The sequence below is a fragment of the Rhinoderma darwinii genome, chromosome 1, assembly GCF_050947455.1.
Source record: "Rhinoderma darwinii isolate aRhiDar2 chromosome 1, aRhiDar2.hap1, whole genome shotgun sequence".
Classification (NCBI taxonomy): domain Eukaryota; kingdom Metazoa; phylum Chordata; class Amphibia; order Anura; family Rhinodermatidae; genus Rhinoderma; species Rhinoderma darwinii.
This window is the reverse complement of record NC_134687.1, coordinates 513,669,715-513,688,673: the sequence shown is the minus strand read 5'-3', so window position 1 is coordinate 513,688,673 and position 18,959 is coordinate 513,669,715. Positions and strand designations below refer to the sequence as shown.

General features: G+C 40.4%; 1 protein-coding gene across 1 annotated transcript in view; it reads left to right on the top strand.

Annotated features, from left to right (window-relative positions):
- The window catches only part of LVRN (laeverin), a 172,716-nt gene that overhangs the window by 94,107 nt on the left and 59,650 nt on the right, over positions 1-18,959 (top strand). The window contains exons 7-10 of the mRNA XM_075854817.1: positions 5,511-5,654; positions 7,625-7,690; positions 7,832-7,897; positions 14,255-14,424. Of these exons, the coding sequence (XP_075710932.1) occupies positions 5,511-5,654; positions 7,625-7,690; positions 7,832-7,897; positions 14,255-14,424 (446 nt within the window). The remainder of the gene's footprint in view (positions 1-5,510; positions 5,655-7,624; positions 7,691-7,831; positions 7,898-14,254; positions 14,425-18,959) is intronic.

Below are 18,959 nucleotides of genomic sequence, written 5' to 3'. Positions count from 1 at the left end.
TTTTTTCATCCTCGCCTTCCAAGAGCCATAACTTTTTTATTTTTCGGTCGACATATGAGGGCTTGCATATTTACTATTTTTACAAAATAAAAATAATTTGTGTTGATATATTCTGAGACAGATAACTTTTTTTTTTTTTTTTCCCTCAATGGAGCTGTTTGAGGGCTTGTTTTTTGTGGGGCGAGCTGTAGTTTTTACTGCTACTATTTTGGGGTACATACAGCTTTTTGATTACTTTTTATTCAATTTTTTTGGGGGAGCCGAAGTGACCAGAACACAGTATTTGTTTTTAAATGGCATTTACAGTGTGAGATAAATAACATTATATTTTAATAGTGTGAATTGTTACGGACGCGGCGATACCAATTATGTTTATTTTTTATTGTTTAGGTTTTCTTATGGAAAAAAAGAGGAAATAGTTTTTTTTATAACTATTAATGTTTTTTTATATGTGCTTAAAACTTAAACTACTGTCCACTAGCGGACTAGAGCATGCGATCTAACGCATTTTAGATCGCTGGTACAATACACTGCAAAATTTACGTACTGCAGTGTATTGTACTTTTACCGCTCTCCTATGCTTACTAGGAGGTCCAAAATGGCAAACCTGGGGGCCTTTATTAGCCCGCTCCATACATATTTCTCCCAACTGTCGGGAAGGGGTTGAAGCAGCTAGCAGACTCACTACAGAATAACTGCACCTACAGTTGTTGATATTTTATTGTTGAAAGTAAATCAATTACTGCATACATCAATAATAACTTGCTCTAGTTTGTGAAAGAAACAACTTTAGCAGCAGTAAAATTATGCCGGAGGAAAAAGGAGAAGCATTTTAATAAGATAACAGCAAATGGACATAGATTAATGCCTGCTACATCTGTATAGTAATTCCTGGACACCACTTTAGTATGACATTTCCATACTTTTTTCATTAATTCTTATTGAATTTTTGTAAGATACTGACGAATAGAAATAATAGCACTTCAGTCAAATGATCCCGTGAGCATAAAGCTGGTCATACACGAGATTTGTCTATTTCTCTTGTCTTCCCCATAAATATGCACACTTGGATCAGAGGAACGTGCATGTTTAGTTCATTAGGAATAGGGAGATAAGCTGCCGCCAGACTCCTCTAGCTGCAACTTTTCTACTGTAGGAACAAAGTATTAGGAATGCTGAAATCTGCCACCTGGAGACAGTCAGGAAGCACCACACATAGTAGACTGTCAGCTGTGCCTGCCGCATTCTGAAAATTTATCTGAGGGGGCATGGGTAAAGGATAGGCAGGAGAAATGCCGTTTTTTATTAGGGTACAGTATACAGTAGCACATAGTCCATAAGGTTCTGTATTACAGACCTATCGGAAGTCTGTTGTATGGTCCCTCTGTGAGGCATTGTAATGCAGTATGCATTGGAACATGCCACAATTTTTGCTTTCTCAGATTCTATTTCAGTCCATAAGAAAAACTCTTTGTGCCCCCCCAAAATATTGGAGGCAAATGGAGTTATAGCATGGGCGCCTTATTACAGATGTGTGCAACATAAATCCACAATACAGCATTGTGATGAGCCATTGATATACAAATCAACTACATTTAACATCCCGTAGAAACAAACAACATATTTTAGTGCACGAAACATTTTTTCATTGACAGACATAAGCACATGAGTGGAAGAAAAATAAATACAACATTTGAGGCATCCGTTACAAAAGTTCTTCAGCTTCATTGTTCATTATGTCCAGGTCCATTAGTAGGAGGTAATAATGCCGTTCATGTAAATTACTGGACTCGTTTTGGGTACAGAATGAGAATTCAACCATGAAAATGTATCATGTGAAGCTTTTACATCAGAGGGCAATAAAACACAACAAAAATGGTTAAAGGGGGTCGCCGAATGCGTCAAGAGTAACCTAGGATTAATTTGTAGGAAACAATCTCAGGTATATTTTTATACTTTGCTGCTTGTAAGGCATTTACTATGGCAGCTTTTATGGACAATTACGGTGGTTCTTTCTTGTTCTCTTTAACATGGCGGGATGTAGCTTCATATAGGTTTCAGAAAAAAAAAATTCACCTCTAAATAGAAATGAATTTGCTGGTATGTGAGAGCCTGGAATAATTATTCCTCATGCACTGCGAAGAAGCAAGCTGTGCCATTTATAAAGAAAGAGCATTTCCCTCTCCACAGACATCTATGAGGAGTGCTGAAGGATTTCTGATAATCTTTAAGTCTCCTAAACCCCAAAAGTAAACAAAAAGATGTATTTAATCTTCATCTCATCTGCTCTCTAAAAGGGAGAATAACCGGGAGAAAATGCACATTGTAATGACTGGACGTGGATGATTTGAGCAGGACGGAGTTTCTATTTGAGAACAAGGGTTATAGTTCATTTAGAAGAAGTTCTTTGCCTATTTTGGTACAATCCAGTTGACAAATATTTGTTAGATTTGAAAGTTCATGTGCAGTCTGTCCACTAGATGGTGCAATTTTTTCTTTCCCTCAGTTCACAGCTTCAATATTGTGTTTCAACATAATATTCTTATTTTTATGTATTCATATACTAGACTATATGCACTATTCAGAGCAGGGGCATAACTAGGAAAGACTGGGCCCCATAGCAAACTTTTGACTGGGGCCCCCCCTCCGCTGGGTATCACACAACCCCCCCTTTTTTAGATAGTGCCTCCCTATAGATTCCACCACACAGCGCCCCCTATAGATAGCACTATACACAGCCCCCTGTAGATAGCGCCATACACAGCCCCCTGTAGATAACGCCTTACAGCCCCCCTGTAGATAACACCTTACGGCCCCCCTGTAGATAACGCCATACAGCCCCCTGTAGATAACACCATACAGCCCCCCCTGTAGATAACGCCATACAGCCCCCCTGTAGATAACGCCATACAGCCCCCCCCTGTAGATAACGCCATACAGCCCCCCCGCCCCCAAAAAACGGCCTATAGTTTGTCCTACAAAAGAAATGTATCCCCTATCCACAGGATAAGGGATACATGTGTGATCGCTGGCAGCGATAAGGAGAACGGGGGACCAAAAGTCCCCCGAAATTCTCCATAACAAACTTCGGACTTCCGGCGTCTGTGTAGTTCAATAAAAATGAAAGGAGCGCTGGTCACGCATGCGCACAAGCGCTACTGGTGCGCAAGTCATTTCTATGGAGCTGCAGACAGACAGACCCCGGAAGTCCGAGGTTTGTCATGGAGAACTTCGGGGGACTTTCGGTCCCCCGTTCTCCTTATCGCAGGGCCTCCCAGCGATCACACATGTATCCCCTATCCTGTGGATAGGGGATGCATGTCTTTTGTAGGGACAACCCCTTCAGTGGCGGAGCCTGCGGCCATGGGGGGGGGCCCGTGCCGGCGGGTGTTACGGGCCCCCTCATGCTGCGGGCCCCATAGCAGCCGCTACGGCTGCTATAGCGGTAGTTACGCCACTTATTCATAGTACTAATTTGTAGCTTATGTAAATTTGTGACAGGGCCCCCAGCTATCATGCTTAATTTATAGTAGTGGTCTCCTCTGCACCACCTATCATTACGCCCCTGTCACCATTGTCTCCTTCTTCTATTACCTAACCCTTATAACTGAACTTATTAAGAGTTAAATTAATATCAAATGTGTTAATTGTCATACACCGTAACATAGGCAAAGCTCACTCTTGATAAAGTTTTCCCTTATAGTCAAAAGCAAGCGTGTAGCCTAATGGGAGGTCAAACACAACTGGAAGCTTAAAGGAGTTATATGAGATTCGAAAAAAACATGGATTTCTTTTAGAAACAGCGCCCCTCTTGTCCATGGGTTGTGTTTGGTTTTGCAACTCAATCTTATTCACTTGAGTTGTAATACCAAACACAGCCCATGAAAAAGAGTGCCACTGTTTCTAGGAAAAAGCTGCAATGTTTCTCTAATCCAATATAACCTCTATAAGGCCTTTCTCAAGTGACAAACACAGCTTCGATGGTGGATCGGTTTTGTTAAAGAAGTAGAAATGTTACTACAACTGCTTCCATTGAAAACCACATGATCATTCATACCGCAGATGAAATATGTACTTGTGGTTTTACAAGCTGTATTCCCTGGAAATAATTTTCCACATTGTAAAAAAAAAATTCTCATACTTCTATGAGGAGTGAGTGCACTTTTGTAAAATCTCATTCAATCACCTTTCCACTGTGGCAAAAAACAAACAAACAAACAAAAAACAACACAGTGGGAAAACCATTGTAGAAGTGTGAACAGAGCCACAGCAGCCTTTGTATACAACATATGATCATTCCCTGTAAATTAGTTGTTTACTCCAAACAGCCAATCAGATTCCACCATTCATATGCCAGAAGACCCTTGGAAAATGAAAGCAGCGACCTGATTGGTTGAAATAAGCGACTACTCTGCTATTCCGAGGCACACAGTTTTGATAAACCTTCTCCTTTGTGCATACTAGTCGTCATGATCCACCTCAAAATCAAATCTATTATCAAGGTCATACAGTTTGTAAACACTTGGATAAGGGATTTAAGATTGCCATAGGCATTAGACTTCTCTAGACAGGTTGCAACACATTTCCCTTTTCAACAATCTAAAATCTATAGGTCCTTGCAGATGCTTGACTAGCGTTTACTGTTGGGGGGGGGGGATATTATTTTTCTATCCGATACTTTTGTTTCTCTCAAAGATAAGCAGTGCAAGAGATGTGTGGCACCTCCTTATCTTCCCTTGCTCTGCTGAAATAATATGCATGTTTGGTCATATAAAACATCAAAGTTAGGCCTTATTTACACGTGCGCTGCGCATCTAGGATATTGAAAAACTGCAGTTTTTCACGTCCGAGGTGCATCCGTGCTCAGCGCTGCGGGACGCGATGCCACGCATCCCTTATAGTTGGGAGTCTATGGAGGGATGCGTGATGCGCGAAAAGAACGGACATGTCCTATTTTCGCACGGACCCTTCACACGGCTGTTTGAACGGCCACATTGAATTACATAGGTCTGTGGGACGGCCGCTGTTTCAAAATTCTGTTATAACATCTTTAAAGCGGATCCATGAGTTGAATATGCTGCCCTAGGTAAGGTCTGATCGCTCCTTTTAGCCAAACAGTAGAATATTTTTGTGTGCTGCTGTGGCTAATAGAAGAATGGACCGGTCACTGTACTATGATGAAGTTACCCTAGGGTAGCATATTCAGTTTACTGTTCTTTTAAAGCAGATCTGTCAAGTTGTCCAATTGATTTATATTTTTTACATTTAGATGTCCGTGGATTATAAAGATCTTAGATAATACATATCAGAACTACTTACTTATTGCAGAAAATGTGTGGTGATGACAGCTGCAATCGGGTTGGTTCCTATTGGAACTAGTTTTTGTAGATTAACACCTTCTTTATTCTAATTGGAAATAAAGTATATGCATAATATCGTTGTTTTTTAGTCCATATTGACAAGTATGAGATGTTTAAATATGCACTTTTACTACATATTATTGTTTGCAGAATGAGCTATTTATGATGCACAACTTGTTAAACATTTTTGAAAGAGACACCCGGGCATCTGCAAGGGCTGTATCAGTTAAAGAAGAAGAAATTAATAATGTGGAGCTTATAGAACCATTATTTGACGACTTCTCCTACAACAAGGTAACATCATCTGATTAATAAGTTAGCATTTTGTAGATTTTGCTTATGTTGTTATTAGACAAAACTAGGATTCGATCCAAGAAGAAGAGACATAAGTCCTTCCATTAAAATTTTCCAATGCATAGGATCCACTCATTGATAGGCCCGGATCACACTCAGAGTTTTCATAGAGTTTTTGGTGCAAATTTTGCCTCAGTTTCTTGGGCCAAAGCCAGAAGGAAGAAAAGATATAAAGAAAATACTGATGCATCTCCTTTCCTTAATATCCACTCCTGTGTTTGGCTAAGAAAACTGCACCAAAAACTGGATGTGTGATCCTGGCTTTATAGCTATACATCAAAACTGCACTGTGTGAGCCTAGATAAATAGTTTAACATAGAAAACATATTCACTTTTAGACTTTATTCACACAGTCGGAATTTACTTTGTGGCAATCTACTGTGAATTTTGAGTATAATCTGCGGCAGAAGTATGCTGCTGAAACTCTGATTTCTGTTGTGCATGGACATGCAAATCCACCCTCGAATTATCTCATTTGAAGCTCAATAGAGCGAATCCATGGCTTTTCAGTGCAGAGTCCAATGTGAACATGCCCATAATAATTATGGCACAGATAAAAATCTAATTTTTGAAAATTCTAAAAGTATGTCTGATAAATATAGTAACAAAAGGTAGTATCAACAGATTATTCATTGACATTAGACCATATTATGTAATCCAAAATAAAATTACATAGGACCATGAAAATTGAGCAGCAGAGAAATGCATTAGGTAGAATTGTATTTTTGTTGGTGCAAGAGTTTGTGCTCCAGATTTAGGCATTTGTCATCCATTGCGGAGCCTATGAACAGGACCAGCTCTCTCCTCTCTGTATGTGTATTGGTCTTGTGTGTGTTAATCCTATAGCCGTGCCCTCTGCTTTTTGTGGCTTCTTGGATTAGTATAGAAGAAGAAAGCATGCCTCATCCTTCACTGACAGCCCAAATGCACCCTGGGTGTTGGCAATGCAGAGCCCAAGGTGTAGCCCTTCAAGACATACTGATTAAATAGGTAGAAATTCCATTTAAAAAAATACTATATTACTATTCAGTGGCACTAATAGTATAAGTTATTTGAATCACAATTTGAATTACAAAAGAAAAATCAGGATTGGGTCTCGTTCACATGGGAATATTTTGGTCAGTATTTTGCATCCGTATTTGTGAGCCAAAATCAGGAGTGGATCCAAAACACAGATGAGGTACAAATCTTTCACTATACTTTTTCTCTGTGTAGGACCCACTCCTGGTTTTGACTTCCAAATACTGATGCAAAGTACTGACCAAAATGCTGCCGTGTGAAAGTGACCCTAGGCCAGCAAATTCAGAGAGGATTGATATATTGTTGGAGGAATTACCTTACAATGAATGGAATCTGCCATCTATATAGAGTTGCTGGAGTAGGATAAATGCAGTATAACTACTAATAAACTAGTTTTCTACAATGGCAACATTTGCACCATGACTGCATAAATTAGGCCCTTGGTATGGATTTTGAAATTGCAAAATTTGCTTCAAATCTGTCAACAATCTGCAACCCATGCATGTGAATGAAGTTTCCACAACCAATTTCAGATGCAACCAAAAATTCCACGCGTAACTTTGTGCGGCAGAAAAATGTTCCTTATTTCAGAGGGAAATGACAATGGGGCTAATCCTTGTGTGGATCTACACGACCGCAGCTAAACCGCACAGAAATTTGAGGGGCAGCCTCTGATTTCTGGCGTGCAAATACACTTCTTATTCTAAGCAGATATCTGACCAGAGACGTAATAGCATTTATATAGAAATAGAGTTGTAACTTTAATAAAATTATTATGTGGATTAAAAAACTTTTTACCATACAAGTTCTTATGATTTTATTATATGATCATCAGTTACAGAAAATGTGATAGCTGCAGATAATAAAGCAGAACTCCCTCTTCACTACAGGCAGCTGCTTTAATCCGAATGGCTTCAACCTTCCTGACGGAGACACTCTTCCTCAAAGCGATCAGCGTGAGTTTAGAAAATAATTTTTGGAATTTATGAACTTTTGGCACTATAAGACTAGACAGGCACATCTGATTCTTTGATACTACATGGATCTCTCTGCTTACCGCCTCAAGAAGTAATGACCTTCCATTTGTCTCATCACAGTCGTACTTGAAGAAATTTTCATTCTCAAATGCTGACCAGGATGGTTTGTGGAATCATTTACAAATGGTACTTATTCTATATTTTTTTGTCTGTGCGACATGCATGAAATATTCAATATGACTGTTGCTTATTAACATTTACTAAGGTATATCACACATTGCATTGCATACCAAATGACACATGACCGACTACATTTATGTTTTTCAAGAAAGACATTTATGGCATACCAGTCAGTCCTTTACTAATCCCAGAAGGGGGTACACCTTTTCCTAGTCTCTCACCATTATCGTAAATGAAAGATAGATTAAAAAAAACCAGAAGTTTCCGAATCTTCAAATATGACATTAATGGAGTATGACCATACATGCACGGCACTTCTACACCTGGAATGAGCAAGTGGGCACTCCCTATTGGTTGAACCCCCACTTATTCGACCTTTTTGGCATATCGAATCGAGATGCCCTAAATGTCTTTAATTTAGAAGGTTTTTATTTATCTTACTGGGAGCAGGTAATAACTAGAAATAATAACTAAATATAACTCTAAGATAATAATGACTAGATAATAGCTATACTATGTTGTAAAGTATAGTTATTTAAAAAGTATACATTTGTTTACTGGAAATTTATAAATCTTTTAGAAGGATTTATAATAGGACACCTAACAAGGAAATAACTGAAAGTATTAGCAACTAGAAAGAATTTCGCTATAGTGCACAATGCCAGGCAGCTGTCCTAAGAGCTAAGAACATTTCACTGTTTAAAGATTGGCCATAAAACCCAATTTTTCGATATAAAGCACATGATTTACTACCTCTGTTGTGTAATTAAATTTAATATAAATACACATATTCTGAATATACAAGTTGTCTTCAGGCAACAACATAAAGATAATCTGTTGTTTAAACTTTAGTTAACTAAACTTTTATATATGTGGAGTCCGTAGGCAGCACACTTGAGGGTTAAGATACTTCATCTGACCGGATAGAAGAGACATATTACTCAGCAGTAATCAATTAAACAATTAGGAGGTCCGAGGTAACCTTAAATAGAGCCCAAATCCCTTCAGAAAGCGTAACGTATGCAGCAGTATATATATAGGGTGGAAAACTTGTGCTGTCTACGGACTCCAGGAAATGAAAATTTCAGGTAAATTTTCCACTTCCTGATCGTCCTAAGGCAGCAAACTTAAGGGACTTAACAAGCAAAGAGAATATGGGGGGGGGGTTTAGGCTTTGGATGCTCCCACTAGTATTTTCCTGCCAAAGGCAGAACCTTCAGAAGAAAATAAGTCTAGCCTATAGTGTTTAATGAAGGTCGAGGAAGAAGACCAAGTGGCTGCTTTGCAGACCTGGTCTAAGGGGACATGGCATCTTTCTGCTCACGATGTGGATGTGGACCTGGTTGAGTGGGCCCGAATATCTAAAGGGGACTCTAGGCCTTCCAGGGAGTAGCAGCCCCTGATGATTTCTTTGAGCCATCTAGCTAGTGAGGCTTTGCTGGCTTTTTTCCCCTTATTTGGCCTTTGAAATTGGAGAAACAGCCCTTCGGATTGTCTAAAGGGGGCCGTTATTTCTAGATAAGCAAGTAGGCACATCCTTATGTCTAAGCATTGAGAATCAATAGGGGTATCAGAGGCTGAGTCTACTGATAGGACTGGCAAAACGTTCTCTTGATTTAAGTTGGAGCTAGACGGTACTTTTTGTAAGAACCCTGGCATTGTCCTAAGGATAACGCACTCGGGCAAAATCCTAAGATAAGATTCTCTACAAGACAGAGCTTGCTGTTAAATGCACTTTTAATGTATTGGGCTTGAGTCTTTTCTGGTATCCCTCTTGCAGAAACTGCAATACTGAGGACACTGTATCTGGTAACCTGTCATTATCCTGACACCATTTTGAAAATATAAGCCATATTCGGGAATATATTTTTGTCGTACTGGGTTTCCTGGAGGCTAATAGGGTATTAACTACTTCATCAGAGAAGCCCTTAATTTTTAGAGACTGTTGTTCAGTTTCCATGCCGTCAACTGTAACCTGTCTAACGTGGGATGAAACCAATCCTCCTGTAGCAGGAGATCTGGACATAATGGGAGTCTCCAGAAGTTGCCGTTCGAGAGTCTTAACACGAGTGGAAACCATTCCGTTCTGGGCCAATGAGAAATGATCGCTTTGGCCTTCACTTTCTCGTCCCTGATTTTCCTCAACACCCGAGGAATTAGAGGGATGGGGGAAAGAGATATATGAAGGTCTTCTCCCAACTCAATGATAGACTGTCTATGGCATATGGGTGATCCTACCTGTTGAGGGAGCAAAACTTCCTTAACTTTTCATTCTTTGCGGTTTGCCCATCTTCCTGGTGATTTCGAGGAAGTCTTCCGGATTCAAGCTCCACTCTCCTGGGCGAATCCATTTCCTGCTGAGTCAATCCGCTTTCAGATTCGATACTCCTCGAATGTGGACTGCGGAGACTGATCTCAGATTGTATTCTTCCCACCGCATAATCTGACTGCATTCCCTTCTGAGGGAATTGCTTCTGGTGCCCACCTGCTTGTTTATATAAAACACTGCGGGGAGGTTGTCCAACTGAATTTGTACATCGTGATGATGGCGTACTGCCTGAAAGTGTAATAGGGCTGATCACCCTGAGCTATTTCATGTTGGATGAAAGGCAGCTGTCGTGTTTGGACCATTTCTTTTGCACCCATGATGTTCCCACATGTGCACCCCAGCCTGAGCCTGAGGCATCCATAGTGAGGAGTATCCGATGAACTAGTTTCAGAGATCTGCCTCGATCAAGATGGTATGGTACCAGCCACCACTGGAGGCCCCGTTTCACATCCGGAGGCACTGATATTAAGGTGTCGAGTGACACTAATCTCTTGTCCCAGCTTTTTAGTATGTTGGATTGCAAAATTCGGATGTGTGCCCTTGCCCAGGGTACCGCCGCAATAGCCGATGTTAGAAGGCCTAACACTCTCATGGCCTGACGGATGGAGCAGTGACTCAATGAAGTTAGTCGCTGAACCCCCTGATGGATAGAACATATCCGGTCGCTGGACAAAGTCAGTGACATTTTTTGTGTGTCTATCATGAAGCCTAAGTACTTTAACTTGGTGCATGGTGTTAGATGAGAGTTCTGGAGGTTTATGATGAAACTGTGCGATCTGAGCATGTCTAGAGTGACCTTCAGGTGTTTTATGAGCATGTCTTCTGATGGAGCTCTCACCAGCCAATCGTCCAGGTACGGACATCCGAAGATCCCTTTCATGCGTTGTACTGCAGAGAGTACCACTGCTACCTTCGTAAACACTCGTGGTGCTGATGCTATCCCAAAGAGTAGGCAGGTGAACTGAAGATCTAGGACTTGATGATGAACAAGAACTGCTACCCGAAGAAACTTCCTGTGTTTATTCAGGACCGGGATATGAAGGGATGCATCTTGCAGATCGATAGTGGCTAGAAAATCTCCTTCCTGGATAATATTTCTGACTGATTGTATAGATTCCATTTTGAACTTTTTCTTTACAAAGAACTAGTTCAGATATGTCAAATTTATCACTAACCGCCACTGGTCTTCTTTTTTTGGAACGGCAAAGATAGGGGAGTACACTCCCCGACCCCGCTGATGATACGGGACTTCCTCCAATGCTCCCTTCCTTATGAAGTCCTGAATAAGCCTGAGAACAATAGGATTTCTTCCTCTGTTTATACAGAATCTGTTCCTTGGAACGGTGTTTAGTTCCAGTGAGTAGCCATTCTGGATGGTGGATCTGACCCAGGCGTCTGTGGACGTTTTTAGCCATAGGTGAACAAGCTCTCCTAGTCTTCCACGTACTGGACACTCCTCTCTCTTGGCGTCATAAGTTAGAATTTTTTTGAAGGAGTGATTTCTTCTTAACGGAGGATTACCCTCTTACTTGAGTTTGAATCTATGCTGCCTGTCAGACCCCCCCAGCCCCCCCCTCCCCAAAATAATTCTGACCCTTAGGGGACCTTTTGGAATGGTTTTGAAAGGTTCTAAATGGTGGCCTCATTGGAGGACATGGGAAGGAAACCCCTTTTTCATCATTAATTAATTTAAGGATGTCTTCCAGCTGAGGGCCGAAGAGAGAGGAGGGATGGAATGGTAGGGAGCAGAAATGATTTTTAGATGGCACGTCCCCTGTCCATTGCTTGATCCAGAGGGTTCTACGCGCCATATTAGAGAGAGCCAGGGATCTGGAAGAAAACTTCAAGACATCCAGCGGCTCGTCAAACAAAAACTCTGCAGCTGCTTTCATGAGAAGGATATTTTGCAAGATCTTCTCTATCGGTACGCCTTCCTCCAGATCTTGAGAGAGCTGACTAAGCCATGTACGAAGGGCTCTGGCAACCGGGATGAAAGCTGATGCCACTTTACCAGCCGCAACCGACGATGAGTAGGCTTTTTTTAATATGGAATCAGCTCTGCGATCCATTGGGTCCTTTAAGAGCGAGGACTCCTCACAAGGAAACACAGATTTCTTTGACAATCTGACGACAGCAAGATCAACTTTGGGTGGAACATCCCAGTTAGAACTGAACTTGGGATCTGTTTTGTAAGTGTGTTTAAACCTTGCCCCTTGATCGATGCGTCTCTCTGGCTTAGCCCAATCTTTCTGGACCCAATCTGTAATAACAGGATGGGAGGGAAGGACTCTGTCTTTATTGAACGGAAAATAATAAAGTTGTTCCTTTTTGGTTTTATGAGACACATCTTTATCAGTCTCCACGGTCAGTTTGACTGCTTTCAGCAAGTGCGGGACCTTGTCTTTATCTAACAGATAAACATTATCTGAAGGTTCCCCATCAGAGTCCTCTGAATCCAGATCCTCCTCCGATAGATCATATTCGGAAGGGGATTGCGGAGAGGGTGACCGCTTTCTACCTTTAGATTTTTTCGGCATAGTAGCCGACTTTATCTCCTGAAAGGTATTCGTAAGTGATCTTTAAACCAGGACAGAAACCCCACGGCTTCAGCATGGAAGGATTGTTCAGGAGGTCTGCAAGATGAGCAGAAACTCTGGTCCCAATCCCCTGGCAACGGTTGCTGACAACCTTTACACATATTTTGCTTGGATTTCCTTTCACGTTTCCCTTGAGATGCAGGACTTGCCATCTGGGAAAAAAGGCATGCAATTACAATCTTATATGTAAGAGGCCTTAAGGAAGCAAAAAAAACCTTCTCACATTACACAATAAAAGTTTTGGGTGCCTTAATCTCCAGGGTCGAGCAGCTGCACCAGCGCCGTAGCCACGGATTCGCGGTCCTTTATTGAACCACCGGAATTCAGCGTACACCTTACCTCGGTAGCGGCCATCTTGGGACACCTGTCCGGAGGTGTATGGGATCCACGTCTAGAAGCTTAGGGACAGGTAAGACCTGTATGCCGCTCCAGACTGGAAGCGTGGCTTCTCATTACCTCCAGGTAAGATTTTTAGAAGCCACGCCGAGGGACTGAGGAAACCACCAGTATACAGCCCCCCATGTCCTCATGGGTCTCAGCTTAGGGACAGAGGAACCCCCTCTGTATAAAGCATTTTGTAATAGGTGTCTTCTGTCTTCAACTATCCATGTTCATAGAAGAGAAAAAATACGCTTTCTGAAGGGATTTGGGCTCTATTTAAGGTTACCTGGGACCTCCTAATTGTTTCATTGATTACTGCTGAGTAATATGTCTCTTCTATCTGGTCAGATGAAGTATCTTAACCCTTAAGTGTGCTGCCTTAGGACGATCAGGAAATATATATATTATGTAACAATTACAAAAAATCTACTTAATCTCCCACTAAACTTCTTTCACATCCTGTACCTTTCTATGTCTGAACCATATTCTTTTCTCCCTAAACTCTCTTACCTCATACTTGGATTTAATAGGACATAAAAGGGAAATGTGGGGCCTGATTATAGGCAGGACAAAAGTAGAGGTTGCCGAGAGGCCACCACCATCTAGTGGCTTTCACCTCCCATTTCCATCCACCACTTCCTAAATACTCCCTGTAGCAAGATATGGGGGGAATTGAAAGTATATGTCCAACAATACAAAAATTGTTATATACTGCAGAGGAGGTAAATATGCACATTTACTTATACATATTACTTAGGTTTTAGAGCTCCATTCTTCTTGAATGGAGCGCCGATGCCCCATCTGTCTGCATTACTAACTAGAGTAAATATATTTCTATATATTATTTAGAGAGAAAGATAAACAGCTGTCAAAAGACTCTGGCTATCTACTGGTTAAGCTAAGGATCAGGCATGCTAACCCTTCAACATTCTCAAACCCCTGTTTCCCTTAACAACATTTATCTGGCCTTGAGTACTTAGTATTTTGTAATCTGAAAGATCATATAAAATCTATTAACTATTGTTGAATATACAACAACATGGCTCCTGTTCTAAGTTTATAGATGATCAGGATGAAGTTAAATTACCAATGCCATTGAAAAACATCATGGACTCATGGACATGGAAAAAAGGCATACCCTTGGTAACACTGAATACGTCTACTGGAACACTAAGTCAAGGACTGTTGAAGATAGGCAATCATGAAAACATCACCAGTGATTCCAAGTATGTTCATAATATACAAAGTAGCAGTATTAGTTATAGAAAAAGTGTACTAAATACCAGTGTATAACACTACATAGTAAATACAATTAGTTTTGATAGTTTAGGCATTTATATAATTGGAGGTGTACATGTGTGTTTTTTCATATGAAAAAAAAACAGAGAATATAATCACTCAAATGAACCTGGGGTATGTGTTTTAGTTGGCTCAATCTGTGATTTTCTTTTATCTCTGGTAATAAGGCGTTTGCCTTTGGGAATTGTCAGAAAATTAATTTAAGTTTGAATTAAGTTTTTATGTTAAACATTGTGTTGCAAGGGACTCCTATGGAATGCGTTTTGGGATGTATTATGGACACCCCACCCTCTACTTTGGAGCGGTTGGCTATTGTAAGGTTGCTATATATAGCTAGAAATCTAATTGCCCTACATTGGATACAAGGCGCCCCGCCAACTAGGAGCGAATTCATTGCAAAAGTGAATAAAATGATTGTATTGGAAAAGGTTGTCTATGTAAAGCGCAAAACGCGCTGGGGACCATGGGTAGGGGTAATGGAATCTGTATTGTAAAATTTATTCAGGGACTCTGTATGACCGCCAGCCTTTACACGGTATTGGGGTTATGTATATAGATGTGGGATAAGGAGAAGGGGGGAAATAGAGAGGATTAAATATCTGCCATATATTATATCTGTTTTGTATTATACATGCTTGTACATAATTAAGCTACTTGACATTTGGAAAATGATCTGTCCCATGTACCTTGTATTTTGTGAATAATGTATTCGATATTTGGTACAATTTCTATTTCATATACTATCTAATTTGGAATTTTGTGAAGGCGCCTGGGGGGAGAGTTTGGGATAGGGTTTGTTTAGTATGTTTTGTACTATATAATTTTGAAACTTCAATAAAAAAATTATCTGATTTAACCCCTTAAGGACACGGCCAATTTTGGCCTTGAGGACAGAGCAATTTTTTTTACATTTCCCTCTTTGCATCCCGACGCTCATAGCGCTTTTATTTTTTGTACGACGTAGTTGTATGAGACTTTGTTTTTTGCGAGACGAGTTGTACTTTATGTACGTACCATTTTTTTGGTACAAATACATTATCGTTTAATTTCTATAAATTTTTAATTAGATTAAAATGCAGAAAAAAAGCAGTTGTGCAGCAGTTTTAATATTTTTTTTTTTACACCATACACCGATCATAATAAATAATGGTATACATTTGTAGTACAGGTTGTTACGGTCGTGGCGATACCAAATATGTCTGTATTATTTCATGTTTTGGGACTTATATTTTAAAAAGTTGATTTATTATAAAAAATGTGTATTTCTGTGTATTTTATTTACTTTTTATTTATTTATTTACCATTTTGATTTTTATTTTGTAACTGTAATGTACTGGCATAGATCTATATGCCAGTACATTAGCCTGTTACTGATTGTACACAGGCAGTTGTTAGGGCATACCTCAGTATGCCCTAACAACAGGAAATATGTTCAGACAGCCCTGGGGTCCTTCACTGGACCCTGGGCTGTCTGGCCATACGAGTTGTGGGCTTTGATCGCGTCACAGTTATTTTCTGTGACGCGATCAATGTGCAGTCCCCTAACCTTGAACGCCGCGATCAGCTGTCATCGCGGCGTTCAAAGGGTTAACAGCGGAGAGAAGATGTTTCTCTTCTCTCCGCTGTCAGATCGGGGCCGTGGCTGTGTATTACAGCCGTTGCCCCGCTCTCGATCGCAGGCACAGACGCGCAGGGACGGCTGTCACACAGGACGAGTATGCTCGTCCTAATGCGCGAAGTGCTCGCCGCTCAGGACGAGCATACTCGTCCTGTGTCGGCAACCAGTTAAAAAAACAAAACATTGTGTTGAAAAATATTGATATTGTTATTTTTTAACTTCCCATGTTGCCATCTATATTAAGAAAAAATATCTGACACTTCCTGTTCTGTAGAGCTCACTTCTCAGCAGTCAGATCATTAACATCGCAGGCAGGATTACACTGAAATGTAACAATGTCATTATAAAGGTGGGAAGCAGGTAACAGAAGATTACAGCTTTGACAATAGGTAATAGGAACAGTTTATCCCATCCCCCTCCTTGCACTGTGACACATGTCACAGAGCATGACCACAACGCTCTCCCATAGAAGTCAATAGTTCATTTTCATTTTCTGATACTTCTAATTTCAATGTGGCTTCTGTAAAGCAAATCTCTGAACTGTTGTTCACAGCTGAGAGCAGCAGCTTTGACAACATGGCTGCCCTCAGAATGATGTAAAGAAAACCTAATAAAGAAATAAAACAAGAGACAAAGGGTTTGTATATACACTACCATTTAAAAGTTTAAGGTCACTTAGAAATTTCCTTATTTTTTAAAGAAAGGCACAGTTTTTTTCAATGAAGATAACATTAAATTAATCAGAAATACACTCTATACATTGTTAATGTGATAAATGACTATTCTAGCTGCAAACGTCTGGTTTTTAATGCAATATCTACATAAGTGTATAGAGACCCATTTCCAGCAACCATCACTCCAGTGTTCTAATGGTACATTGTGTTTGCTAACTGTGTTAGAAGGCTAATGGATAATTAGAAAACACTTAAAAACCCTTGTGCAATTAGCACCGCTGTAAACAGTTTTGCTGTTTAGAGGAGCTATAAAACTGACCTTCCTTTGAGCTAGTTGAGAATCTGGAGCATTACATTTGTGGGTTCGATTAAACTCTCCAAATGGCTAGAAAAAGAGAGCTTTCATGTGAAACTCGACAGTCTATTCTTGTTCTTAGAAATGAAGGCTATTCCATGCGAGAAATTGCCAAGAAACTGAAGATTTCCTACAACAGTGTGTACTACTCTATTCAGAGGACAGCACACACAGGCTCTAACCAGAGTAGAAAGAGAAGTGGGAGGCCCCGCTGCACAACTGAGCAACAAGACAAGTACATTAGAGTCTCTAGTTTGAGAAATAGACGCCTCACAGGTCCTCAACTGGCAGCTTCATTAAATAGTACCCGCAAAATGCCAGTGTCAACGTCTACAGTGAAGAGGTGACTCCGGGATGCTGGCCTTCAGAGAAGAGTGGCAAAGAAAAAGCCATATCTGAGACTGCCTAATAAAAGGAAAAGATTAATATGGGCAAAAGCACACAGACATTGAACAGAGGAAGATTGGACAAAAGTGTTATGGACAGACGAATCAAAGTTTGAGGTGTTTGGATCACACAGAAGAACATTTGTGAGATGCAGAACAAATGAAAAGATGCTGGAAGAGTGCCTGACGCCATCTGTCAAGCATGGTGGAAGTAATGTGATGGTCTGGGGTTGCTTTGGTGCTGGTAAAGTGGGAGATTTGAACAAGGCAAAAGGGATTTTGAATAAGGAAGGCTATCACTCCATTTTGCAACGCCATGCCATACCCTGTGGACAGCGCTTGATTGGAGCCAATTTCATCCTACAACAGGACAATGACCCAAAGCACACCGCAAAATTATACAAGAACTATTTAGGGAAGAAGCAGGCAGCTGGTATTCTATCTGTAATGGAGTGGCCAGCGCAATCACAAGATCTCAACCCCATAGAGCTGTTGTGGGAGCAGCTTGACCGTATGGTACGCAAGAAGTGCCCATCATACGCAAGAAGTGCCCATCAAGCCAATCCACCTTGTGGGAGGGGCTTCTGGAAGCATGTGGTTAAATTTCTCCCGATTACCTCAGCAAATTAACAGCTAGAATGCCAAAGGTCTGCAATGCAGTAATTGCTGCAAATGGAGTATTCTTTGACGAAAGCAAAGTTTGAAGGAGAAAATTATTATTTCTAACCTTGTCAATGTCTTGACTATATTTTCTAGTCATTTTGCAACTCATTTGATAAATATAAGTGTGAGTTTTCATGGAAAACACAAAATTGTCTGGGTGACCCCAAACTTTTGAACGGTAGTATATATTTATAAACTTAGGTCCAGAATTATTTGGACAGTGACATAAGTTTTGTCATTTTAGCTGTTTAGCAAAAAATATTGAATATGCAGTTATATGATCAATATGGGCTTAAAGTGCAGACTCTAAGCTTTAAATTGAGGGTATTCACATCCTAATTTGAGGAAGGGTTTAGGAATTACATGTCTTTAATATGTAGCTGCCTCTTTTTCAAGGGACCAAAAGGTAATTAGACAATTATCTCAAATGCTATCTAATGGGCTGCATAGGCTATTTACCTCATTATTTCATCATCAATTAAGCAGGTAAAAGGTCTGGAGTTGATTCCAGGTGCGGCATTTGCATTTGTAAGCTGTTGCTGTAAACCCACAACATACGGTTAAAGGAGCTCTCAATGCAAGTGAAACAGACCATCGTTAGGCTGAAAAAAATGAAGAAATCCATCAGAGAGATAGAACAAATGTTAGGAGTGGCCAAATCAGCAGTTTGGTACATTCTTGAAAAAAAAAGAGGCCTGGACGTTCATGGAAGATTACAGTGGTGGATGATCGCATAATCCTTTCCATGGTGAAGAAATACCCCTTC